Raw genomic sequence first — 13,495 nt, 5'->3', positions numbered from 1 at the left:
GTTATTTGGCCAAAATATACGAAGATGAAAATAAAAATTTCGTCAGTGTATTCATTTACATATTTTTGGTTTTTTATTAATTATTAAGAAAAACAAAAGTAACCACCTAATGCAGCTTGATGCTTGTTGTATTTACCGCCCCAAAAACTCTAACTGATTACCATATCAATTAATTTTTTGAATTACTCAGGTAGACAAATACAAATGTAAGATATGGAGAATAAAATGGTCACAACACTTGCAGAACTTTAAATTTACAACAAGCAGCCACATGATCTGTCAAAAGAAGACATCATAGGCAAACACCTCGAAAGTCTCGATAAATGGGAAGAATTTTTTTTCTGAATACTCGAAATGGATGGGGTTTAGTGTTCGCAAGGAAGATGTTCGACGTGACCATGAAAACAACCCGTGGCAACGTAAATGGGTTTGCTCAAACCAAGGTTTTCGACGCGACAACTGGACAAACCTTCTAAACTGTAAGAAAAAACCAAGACCTATCACAAGAACGGGGTGTCTCGCACTTCTACGCATGAACTTGGACAGGACGAAAAACACTTGGGTGGCGAAAGACTTCAATCCAAAACATAATCATGAATTAGCTTCGAAAAGGGAATTGCACTTCTTGCGATCTAATCGAGCCATACCAGAGTCAATCGGAGCCCAGGTAATGTCGATGTGACGATCAGGTTTACGCACTTGCCACATATTCAACCACCTAGCACAAGAAAGAGGAGGACGTGAGTATGTACCCTTCCTGAAAAAGGATCTTTACAATTGGATTGGTCGGCAAAGACTAGTTCAACACGAAGAAGAAACTAACACTGAAGGAGCATTGGGGTACTTGGCATGTATGGGCCGCTCTGATGCTGACTTTTTTGAGACACACACAATTGATGTAGAAAATAGACCTATTTTGGGCTGATGGAATTTCCCGTCGTGATTATGCTTGTTTTGGGGACATTATGGCTTTCGACTCCACCTACAAGAAGAACTCATGCAATAAGCCCCTGCTTATCTTTGTCGGGTTGAATCACCATTACAGGACAATAGTCTTTGTAGTTGCTTTGCTATATGATGAGACCGAGGAGACATATACTTGGGTTTTAGAGGAATTTCTAGAGTGCATGAAAAACAAACCACCTCCTGTGGTGGTCACCGACGGTGATCATGCTATGGCGAAAGCAATACAAAAAGTTTTCCCAACTTCTGTTCACCGGTTATGTGCTTGGCATCTTCAGAATAATGTAACTATTAATGCGCCTCATCCTGTATTCAAGTCCAAGTTCAATGAACTACTTTATCAATACTGTACCAAGGAAGATTTCGAGGATACATGGAATAGAATGGTTTCAGAATTTGAATTTGAGGATAGTCGATGGGCAACAACTACCTACAATAGTAGGAGGAGTTGGACAGAATGTTTCCTACGAGGGCATTTCTTTGGGGGACTAAGAACTACTCAAAGATCAGAGTCAATTAATTCCTACTTGTCCCACTTCCTGATGAGAAAACTCAAACTTAGAGATCTGGTTGGCCAAGTAGACAAGGCCATACAAAGTATTCGTCACACAGAACGGGAAGACGAATTCATCAGCAACCATAGTACGCCACAATTACCATCGAACATCCTCCGACAGTACTATGAACAGGTGGCTTTGATTTTGACAAGGAACATGTACAAAAAAGTTGAGGAACAGATCACGAGTGCCCTGGCTTACTCATTGGACTCCACCAACGTATCCATTGACTTCAGATTCTACTCACTGACGCGGTTTCCAAAGGGACTTGTACGCAGTAGGGTGCGCTACCATATTGTCGATGGTCATATAAACTGTACGTGTATGTTGTTCGAGTCGGATGGAATTCCATGTCGACATATATTTGCAGTTATGAAGCACCTCAACATACCATGCATTCCTGAATCTCTTTATAAGGACCGGTGGAAGAAGGATGCGAAAAACACGATTGGGTTAAAAAATTTATCCCACTCAACGGTGCCACCGGATGTGCTAGTTTGTACAAGATGGGGATCTTTAACTTCGTGTTTCAATGCAATGGGATACTATGCCACAAAACATAATGAAATTTTGAAGAGGCAATGAATGAAATGTCACGTATGGAACAAAAATTTAAGTCAATGTCAGTGGAGGTCCAATCTGTAGACCAAGTTTCAAATGTGGCTCCTACTAACAGCCTCGATCACCCCGCCAACAGAGGAATCCGAGACCCAACTGTGGTAAGAACGAAGGGGAGGGAAACAAACAAGTCAAAATCAAAAGAGAAGCACACAGAAAATGGGAGATCCAGGAAAAATAGGTGTCGCAACTGCAACCAGTTAGGGCATAATAAGGCTACTTGCAAATCTAATCCTGCAGCTCACACAATAGAAAAAGATTACGAACCTTCTTGTAATAGTCCAACCACTGAAGCAGAACCGTGGCTATACCTCATGCCGTCTCAATTGAGCTTCACCGAAGACAAAAATCTTCAATTCCATCAGTGGTATAGTGATATTCCCACTAGTTCTAATATTAGGCCTAACTAGGATGATAGTAGTCACTTCATGTCAGCATGTGAATTAAATCATATATGAAAAAGAGTATGTTATATGTTTCAATGTTTAATAGTAACCTAACGCGATTACCCGTTGGTTGCCCATATTTTTAGACAAAGAACTCTATCACTCCTCACACACTTTCAGTGATTGAGTAATTGTTTTTTGGCACTTAACTTACATTATCGTACCACCCACTATTCATCTATGAAATCAGCTCCATTAACAGTTAATATTTAAAATTGCGCCAAACGATGTTTATGTAAGTTTTCAATTAATTATGTAATTTTCAATTAATTATGTAACTTCTACAGACCTATGGACAGTAGGGTCGTAATAGGTGTTCATTTACCTAAAACTAGCGATGATGTCTATTAAGCTAATCCAAGTTTATTTCGACTACAGATATTTTGTACTGAATACCAAAACTAAAAATACTACATAAAAAAAATACTCATTCGTCAATATTAAGGATGTATCTACGATAACTAAAGTCTCTGGAACACATAATTAAAAATTATTAATAAGGGTAGTATCTTCAATAATTAAGTCATTAACATAGATTCCTCATTCACTTTCACTAGAAGTTGAAATGAAAAAAATAAACGAGTCCACTACCCTCGTTCTCAATCTTCAACAAAGAGTCACCAACCTAGACGCTCTACAATTTCTCTCGAATAGCTTCAACATGTTCGTCGATCCACTGGCACATCACGTCCCACTATATTCTTCACTTTCATGTGAAGATACTGTTCGTATTTAGTAACCGCTTCCTTCTTAAGCTCCTCCACTGCTCGGGACATCTGTTGATACTCGGGCGTGAGAAGACCCGACCGTAGTTCCTCTATTTTTTTTGTCTTAACTTCCACCTCTGCTTCCAATTCTGTGATCGTCTCTTCCAGGAAATTGTTTCTTTGTTCCAACATACGATTATGAAAATTTATAAAAAAAAATTCGCTTTCCCTTTGCTCCAATTTCTGATGCAGATCATTGATGTATTGTATAGGCTCTGGGGGCAGGTTTGTTACTCTGTTGTGACTGAATTCTTCCCACTCTGGCGGGTCTATACGTTGTCGATTGAGCTCGGGGAACACCTCAATATTACATGAGTCAATTGATGAATCGGAATCCATTGCCAACGTCTGCAAAGAGAGTTGAAGGTAAATATGTTAAACTAACTGAGAAATCAATATGGAGGAGGTGAGATTTTGAAGAATGGAGTACATGTTCATTTATTGTCCAATACGTAGGGTATTGAAGATGTGGGCCTGCAATATCTTCAGGGTATGGACAAGTGATACTTCAGTCTTTGGTATTTCCATAATTTTGTTGTATCTGAAGTCAAGAAATTGGTCCCCACTCATTATTTGGCTATTTGGTTGGAGTACTCACTACACTTAATAAGTTCACCCATAATAATGGGTGGAATATTCGGAATTTCATAAGAAAGTGAAAATCGAACATTGAAACAAAAATCTTTTGTTCACCTAACACTTCCCTTTAATAAACTAGTTCACTATCATATACTTGATTATAATGCGACCATATGAGCTATTTAACCTTACATATATATTTTCAGTATCTATATGATGGGACGTACTCCAAACTAGTGGTTAACATAATATATATATTTAAGACTATATGGCACATCCGTTTAAATAAAAATTAAGTTGCTAAGCTAAAAATTACTTTCCAAGCACCAATAATTTGAAATGAAAAGGTGGTGGCACGTGTTTTTCCATGATTCGGAATTGTTTTTAATAACAAAGTTATTCTTTGGCGATGTACTCTATAAAATGCCCAAAGAACTTGCAATCCCCACTAACTACATGCACGCAAACAACACAAGCATCCCATTCCAATTTTCTTTCTGACTCCGAGAGGTTAATATAAGATTTTCCCATTGGAGAACGTCATGGCGAGCTCCAACAAAGATTCAACTGAGGTGAAGGATGTCAACATGTCTGAATCTGCCTCAAAGGCTGATGAACGCGTGAAATCAATCTGGGATAGTAGCAGGAATGCCTACCTTCTTCATGTACCCGAGTCATTGAACCTTCAAGTGACCGAAGTGGCACCAGGAATGAAGTTAACTACCCTGGGTCCCCGGGAGGCTGTTCCTAAACTAGCGCACAAAGAACCAGAGAAGAAAGAAGCATTGGACGTTGATCGTTTCATTCGTGAGGAGATTCAGAAGTTTGATGAGGCTATGAAGAACGCACAATTCGTCCGTGCAAAAATTGAAAAGAAAGGATTGAACTACAAGAACATTGGTCGAATGCAGGACGCATTAGACACTGTGATTCTTTGCTTCCAAGAGTTGGAGGACATCGAGTTCTGAAAACAAGGAAGAAGCCAAAGCTTAAGATGTATCTCCTAGTAGTTGAATGTTGTGTATGTGGGTTATCACCTTTTCTCTTTTAGTTGACCTTAGTATGTCATTATCCAATATTTTTGGTATGTCACCTTCTGTATCCTCCCTATTTTCCCAATACTAATGCATGTGTGGTAGCACTTTATTGGAGTTGGCATTATTTGACAAATTTTCCTTGTAAACATAGTGCAATGGTTTAACCGAAGCCGATTTAAATTAATCCTGCTACTAAACCATTTTTGATAGACCACCAACATCAGCAAAAGATATAGACTAAAATGCAACTACCATACTTAAGGGTCAACATCCAACTCCATTATCTGTCTAGTCGGCTGTCAGTTCATTGAGCAGTGTATGGTATAGTGATGCTTCTGCATTAGGTGGCTTGTAGACTCCTACGTTTAGTAGGTTGGTAGTAGCTACTCATTTGGTTAAAAATAAATGTATTCACATGAACCTAAGCAATGAACAAGTATAAGAATAATTACTTACACTTTGTTTAAGCAACTAAAATACAGTTTATTAAATTAAGATAAATATGTTACAATAGAGTCGATCATCAACATGGGTAGAACTAATAAGATAAATATGTTACAAAATCGTAGTCAACTTAATAGATTATGATTTACAACAAGTTTTGATATAATCGGTCACGTGAACCTGCCAACTACATCTGAACGCACATCTAACTTGAACAAGGAAGAACCACATATACATGAAACAACAGAGTCCTCTCTTTAGCACGGACATCCATCCATTATCACATCACCACCCATGATTTTCTTCACTTTCAGATGCAGAAACTCTTGGTATCTGGTAATGGCTTCTGTCTTAAGTACTTCAATAGCCTGGGATATCCATTGATAATCAGCCATGATACAACCCGACCTATGATCTTCAAATTCCTTGGTCTTCTCTTCCACCTGGGCTTCCAATTGCGATATCCTATCTTTCAATGAACGGGTCCTTTGTTCCAACCTAAAATTCTCTAAATTTATAAAGAATATTTCGCTTGCCTTCACCTCCAATTTGTCATGAAGATCGTTGATGTATTGTATAGGTTCCGCTGGCAGGGTTGTTATCCTATAATGAGTGAACTCTTCCCACTCCGGCGAGTGTGATTGGGATCGTTGTACGTCAGGGATAACCGAGGGATTACACGAGTTTGTTGATGAATCACAATCCATTATATTGCACATGCAACAATAGATAAATATGAATATATGAGATTTAAACAAAAATATTCATGCAAATAGCTTTGGCCGAAATTCGCAAGTACTAAACTTCATTTTATGAGTATGAGGGTTTGATGAAGAGAGGTAGGATGATGGTACCAATATGTACCCTATGCGTAGGGTCTATTTAAAATAGTATATTGATAGTATAGGATGAACATGTGGCATAGTTATTGAGTACAACAATAGGATAACTGAATTTTTTCAGTTTATCATGAACATTTTTCAGCTGCAATCTTTTGCTCACCTGACATCCCACAAAATGTGTTGTGTTGACCAATGACCTCAACAATTAAAACAAGTGATAGGATATGATATATTTAGCCTGCCATGCTATTCTATACTTACTCACTACAAGAAAAATATTTTTTACCTACTATAGCTACCAAATAAATGTGGTAGCAATTAGTTATATTTTGCTACTAAATTATGGTAGCAAAAGAATTCAGTTGCAAAATCTAAAAATAGAACACCAACTATTTTTACTACCAAAATTATTAGTAGGTAATGAATAATTTTAGCTACTAATTTTTTTTGGTAGCTAAATGTATGGGTACCAAAATATAAATTTTTTAACTTTATATATTAATTGCTTCCATTTTATTTTGGTAGCAAAACTCAAATTTTTAGCTACTAGTTTTTTGGTAGAAAAAAATAATTTTTTTAATTATATTTTGCTACTAATTATTTTGTAACAATATAAGTATTTCAACCACTAATATTATTCTACTAAAATATCGATAGTTAAAAGTATAAAATATAAAAACTTAATAAATCATATTTATTTTGAACATATTAATAATTAATTTTTTATAAGATAATTATGTATCCATATTTTAATCATCTAAATTTATATATAATAATACATCTATATGTATCCATGTAAAAATTTGTATTCGTATAACATCAAATAAATTAACTATGTATAAAATAAATTAAATAATTTTAAATATATATTACTATTAATATAAATACTTTACTATGTTAATAAAACATAACTAACCATAAAACTGTCAATTACTTGCACACTCTCTCTCACACACACTTTATTTCTACTACCACTAACACTATATAACATACCGCTTGCATATATAAATATATATGTTGGGAATTAATTATAGGATTATCACTGCACCTTAGTTTTTTCTCTCTCTCTATTATCATTTCCTGCAACGTTCTCTCTCTCTCTCTCTCTCTCTCTCTCTCTCTCTCTCTCTCTCTCCCTCTCTTTCATTTATTCATTTGATACTTAATAATTGAATTTGTTTTTTCTTTCTCTTTTACAGGTTTCGCACAGAACTTGGTTGAGCCATTGTAGTTTAGAAAAGATATATGTTTTACACTTTGGAGTAAAGCCTAAACTGTGTACCATCTTGTACTTTTGTATCAATAAAGCAATTTTAGTTTGAATCTTCAAAGGTGAACACGTGAAATTAAGACTTTAATCACAAATTAAACACCTATTTCCTATTTTCTCATCAACAACCATAAACTGGACACATTAAACATATGTCTACCATACTAATAACCTTTTGCTGATTATGAACATAAATCATACCACTGAAGTTCCAAAAAAAAAAAAAAAAATTCCCTTCGATGAAGTGTACGAGTACATTTACTAACTAAAAGTCACTAATAAATATTCACTGACGGAATGCCTAGAAATCCCTAATTAGGTCTAAGGGTCAGATTAGTAGGTCGTGAGGGCCGTAACTGATTTATTAACTCATTTAACTATTACATGCATGTGTTATGTGAAATATATTATAAGATGATGTTAAATGCATGCATGGGGGTCAAAATTTCCTCTCAGGGGTATTTTTGTAATTTGCCCCGTTGAGAGCGTAATTGTACAATTGTATTCACATAGGTGAACTATTGATGAGACCACATTATAATGTGGATTTTTTCAAGCTATTCGGCATGAGACGATCTTCGAATTCAGATTATCGGTTTGGTCATAACAGGGTTGAGTTCGGGGCTCGGGGTGCGTGTCGGGGTGATTTGATGATTAGAGAGTTACCGGGAATAAAAGGGTAATGGATATAATTTTATTAGTATTTCAGAATAACAGGAATTTGAGAGTGTTAATTATGATTAAAGAGGTAGATGGAAAATGATTGTTTTGCCCTTCGGGGTCTTTAAGGATGAATTAAGCATGGAGGGTATTTTGGTCATTTGACCTAGCCTACATATAGGTTGAAGGCTGTACAAATAGAACCAAAAACTAAATTTTTAATCATCATTATGAACAAAATTGAGACATTAGTCACAAAATAGAGACATTACTCACAAAATAAATTGTATGATTACGCCTTTCATGTACAAAATTAATAATTGTACCACTCAATTATCAAAAAATTGACTTTTATGGGTCAACAAACATGAAATCAACCACCAATTTGTAACCTTCTCATTATCTTACATCATTTCTTACAATCCATGATTGTCCATTTTTGACAGACACATGCACACTCAGGAGTACGAGTAATAGAACTATCGGGGGACATTTTTTCTGGTTACTGCGCATTCGCCCCTACCTGATCCCACAAATGGGGATACCATTGCCTGAGCTTCATACCCTACGACACTCTCACTCCATGTGTAACGACCCAAAATTGGTAATAGGGTTTAGCACCTTCATTAGCGTGCCGGGAGGGCATAATTGGTTTATGTATGTGTTTATTTCGTTAAATGTGTGACATTGATGGCATGTCTAATTAATATGATTATGTGAGTATATTAAATGAATGTTTATGGTTATTAAATATGCATGTGGGCCATCTACTGTTCATACGGGCATACTTGTAATTTTGGCCCGTTAAGGGAATAAATGTAGTTATATGTGATAAATGGTTGAGACCATATTATTATGTGGATATATTTGCAGTACATGGCTCGAGGGAACACAATGGAGCAGATTAGCAAAGGAGTCACAGCAAGGTTTACTACCCGCCTCTCCCACAAAGGGAAAACAGTCTTTGTCTCCCATTTCGCACTAATCCTGAAAAAGTCCTATAAATTCCTAATTAATCCCGACATACCAAAATAATCACTAAATAATTACCCGTTACCTGTTGAATCTCAAATGTACACTAAGTTCCCCAAAATACCACTACGCTCACCCTGATACTGCATCAGACCAGCATCTAACTATTCCGCTAATCCACTCTGTAGGATTGCTCTAATGCCCTGAAATCCTTAATGTAGTTTGATGGTTAGATTAGTAGACCGAGGGCCATAATTGATTTATTATGCCATTAAATGATTTCGTGCATATTTATTTCAATTATATTATAATATGATGTTAAATGGATGCATGTGGGTCCACATTTCTTGATAGGGGTATTTTGGTAATTCGACCTGTGGAGGGCATAATTGTGTATTTTCATGCATGTTGGTGAACTATTATTGATGCCACATCACAATGTGGATTTTTTTGAGCCATTCGGCATGACACGATATTTGAATATAAATTAACGGTTTGGTCATAACAGGTTTGAATTCGGGGCTCAGGGTGAGTCTCGGGGTGGTTCGATGATTAGAGCATTTTCGGGAATTAAAGGGTAAAGGGATATGATTTTATTGGTATTTGAGAATAGTGGGAATTGGAGAGTGTTAATTATGATTAAGGAGATAAGTGTAAAAGTACGGTTTTGCCCTTGGGGCGTGTGAAGAGGTTTTGAAATGAGTTCGAAGGGGAAAAATAGGGATTTTTGCCTGAGTTTCAAGTGGGGCCGCGGATTTGTTCTCGAGCGCCACGACCCAACCTCATTGAAGAGGGAGGGAGAAGTTGATGGGTCGTTGGGCCACGGCATGAAGAAGGATGGCCGCGCCCCCTGTTGGGGAAATGGATTTGTGGCCGTCTCTGTTTGGGGAGGCGGGTCGCGGCATGGTTTTCCACCTTAACCTATTAATAAAAGCTACAACCACGTTTATAGCCAAATAGCTCGATTGGCGAGTTAAGCACGATTCAAAGTTCATAGTAGCGTTCCTGGAGTAACCAAGGCGTTACAATCGCCTCAAGTCGACATCACAAATGCATTCACAAAATAATCAGATCCTCAATCATTTAACACATATACTCAAATTTATACCCTCAACAAGTCAAAATTACAAACATGGCCTTATTAACAATAACGAACCCACATGCATATGTAATACACGTAAACATGCACATATCCACATATTGAACCACGTAAATCATGTATGCGACGTACTCACACATTTATTCAATTAATTCCACATAATTAATCTAATTATTCTCTCCAGCACCGTAAACAAGGCACTCAACCTTAATACTAAATTCGGGACGTTACATACTTACTCACTAATTCCTTTTACTAGTACGATACCCAAAGAAACTCTTACCAACACCTCACACACTCTCTCTCGTTTATCTATCCTGAACTTGGAGCTTTTGGGATTTGGTTTGGAGCAACTTAAAGCTTCACTTACACAATTGAGGTAAGGTTATGCTCTGTTTATTTTTTTTATATGAATTACATGCAATTGTTTAAGTTTTAGCAAAGTTTTAAACCAATGGCTAGGTTTTTATTTTGGTTAGAGATTGGGTTTGGTTTTTAAATAATTTTTTTATTAAATTTACTATAATATATGTTAATTTATTTTATTTTATCAATCATTTAGTAATATCTTTGTGGGGAACTCATTTACTAATCTATATTTTCAACAATTGAGGAAAATATATTAATTTATATATTCAATGGGACCTATGTATTTTTTTATAAAATATTATCATATAAATTTAGCGAATTATTAATTTACGACACAGTCCCCGACTCGGGACCAGACAATAGTATAATTTAAGCGAGTTGATTAATTAATCAGGTATGAATTTGTAGATATTTTACTATATATATAAAACAATATATACATGCTAATAAATTATAATAATTGTTCATGTCGCCATTTAGAAAATTAAATTATACATCGTAATAATTGAAATCATAATCAAAATATTTAGTTTATTTAACTTTGACATTAATCTTTCTACTAATTTATGTTAAATTTTGTTCGAAGTGGTATTTTTGAAATACAAAAATATTTTTTCGGTGTACCATATTGGGTCCATTACAAAAAAATAAATAAATGTATATCATATTAGGCCCATTAAAGCCCGAACTCTTCCTAAGCCTCCAAACTCCAACAATGAAAGCATCAACACTCTCCCATATGACTTCAACATTCAAGATAATTTAATGCAAAAAACGTGTGTTGCAAGCAATACATTTCTTATGACAGGGCAATGCCGTCACATACATTATAAAGAGGTATGTGATTCGACAGCTCCACAAAGTAGCCATCATTCCCTAAGGTCTTACATCTAAGACCAACTATTCCATTTGTAAATACCTCAGGCAATTCATTAAGTTTAGTTCGGTTACCCATTTCAAAAGGCTTCCCATTTCATATTCTCCATCTTCAGAAATAGTTATTCCGACAAAACAAAAATATGCGCTTCAAGACCTTCGCTAACCGCCGACGAACAAATGCCAGTGAACGGCGGGAGGAGGAAGGTGACTCGTATCCGCCTGCGTCGGTGGTCTGTGAAACGTTGGAACAGAAGAAGCCTCGTCGAAGGCCAGGAAAAAAAGTGGTTCCTCCACTACCGAAAGCTCAACCATCGAAAGGTTACTGTATGACTCAACCTTTGCCCAAGCGAGGTCAGAAGTTTATTCTTTTTTTTAAAAAACCAAAAAATGTAGTTTTAGGTGTAATAAGTAGTGATTTGGTGTTTAAGTGGCCTTTTCACAGTGCTATTTAAGTCTCTTCATTTAGTGACTACTTTTTTTGTTTTAATTATTTCGGTGTAATGAAGGACGACCAAGAAGAAATGAACATGTTGCATTCGAAGGACCATCTGCTCCAAGGACCAAACGAAATGCGTCGCCAGTGACCATATCGTCTTCTGACTCAGAGGTTTCAGATGCAGAGATAATCATGAGCCGAACCACTTTCCAAAATCTGATTTTCAGCATGTTGTTTAATCTGCGTACTGATGTGGAGGAAATCAAGAACAAAGGGTGTTTCCATTGTTGTACTGACAAATCAAAGGAGCCTCATACCGAAGTTCTTTCTCCATCTGCACCACATCGCCCCTCTAAGACCAAGTAAGCCATGTCCAGAGAAGATTGCTTTTGTGTATAGTCTAGTGATGTTTAATCAAGTGAAATCCTTTTACTTTATGTCTGTTTTTTAAAAGGAAAAAAATATCTAGTTTATATCTTATATCAGGTTGTAATATAAACATGTATTACGGACAACATCCTCGTGTGAAACTCTTTAAATCGGTTCAAATTATAAAAGTAAAGTAATTTTGTGTTGTTTATGATTTCGATTACATGCTTCAATTAACACCTTATACAATTTTTATTTCGTATTTAAAAACAAAATGAAATCATATTAATATTATTCACATGAACATATCCTTAATTGAATCAACCCTAAATTTCACCCTAAGAAACATGGTTATGAAACGAGACAGAAAATATTTGTTTTCATCAAATATAATAGTGAAAATGAATTTGAATTAAATTTATGTTCAACTTTATCAACTTATGCATCTGGAGTTTAGAGATGATGACATACGACATACACGTTCCTACATAGAATGCATGAGCAAATATTTGGTTCCCACCGTCCCATGGGATTAAACTTTGGAAGATGCAAGACAAACTTAATACCAAATACATATACCAACTTTTAATATCAGCCAAGAATCAACTTTAAATTGTACAAATATATTGTTATTTCTATGGGGGCATAAATTAACTTAGTATTCTGGATATTTCCTATATTACTTATGAATGAGGCAGGCCACTAAAACAAAATTTGGGCCAACAAAAATTAATTGCTATGTGATAGTAGAGGTTCTGCACTCCAACTTATTTAAAGCTCCCAATTTGTAAAGAACAAGTTGCACACAACATACTTCTTCCATAAATATTAGCAAAGCAATAAGAAAACAAAATCCTCTCCATTGGGGTAAGATTGAGCTGCATATGGTCATGTTGATGGCCCAACAACCATCCATGAAACTGAATCAATTGGGCTCATTTATGAAGGAAGCTAAGCGACCACTCCAAATACAAAAGGTAATTTCAAAATAACTACCCATATCTACTGCATTCAACCTTGGTCAGTACTTTACACTTTCATCTCACCTCATTTCCCAATTTCAAAATCTTATATTTCATTTCATTTTATTTTCCATTTGCGAAATCTCAATCTTCGTTGTATTTTTCCAACTCCAAATTTTATTTAGTGTCATCAAAAAATTAGGAAAGAAAAACTTTTCAGAAAAGG

General features: G+C 35.8%; 1 protein-coding gene across 1 annotated transcript; it reads left to right on the top strand.

The window, feature by feature from the left end:
• Window positions 1-358: 358 nt before the first annotated feature.
• Window positions 359-1,924, top strand: LOC133795391 (protein FAR1-RELATED SEQUENCE 5-like). The gene is made up of 3 exons (XM_062232841.1): window positions 359-667; window positions 903-1,774; window positions 1,891-1,924. The coding sequence occupies exons 1-3, from the start codon at window positions 359-361 to the stop codon at window positions 1,922-1,924; spliced, it is 1,215 nt and encodes a 404-aa protein (XP_062088825.1).
• Window positions 1,925-13,495: the final 11,571 nt, after the last annotated feature.

Source organism: Humulus lupulus, chromosome 8 (assembly GCF_963169125.1).
Source record: "Humulus lupulus chromosome 8, drHumLupu1.1, whole genome shotgun sequence".
Classification (NCBI taxonomy): Eukaryota; Viridiplantae; Streptophyta; class Magnoliopsida; order Rosales; family Cannabaceae; genus Humulus; species Humulus lupulus.
This window is presented reverse-complemented; position numbering and strand designations above follow the sequence as displayed.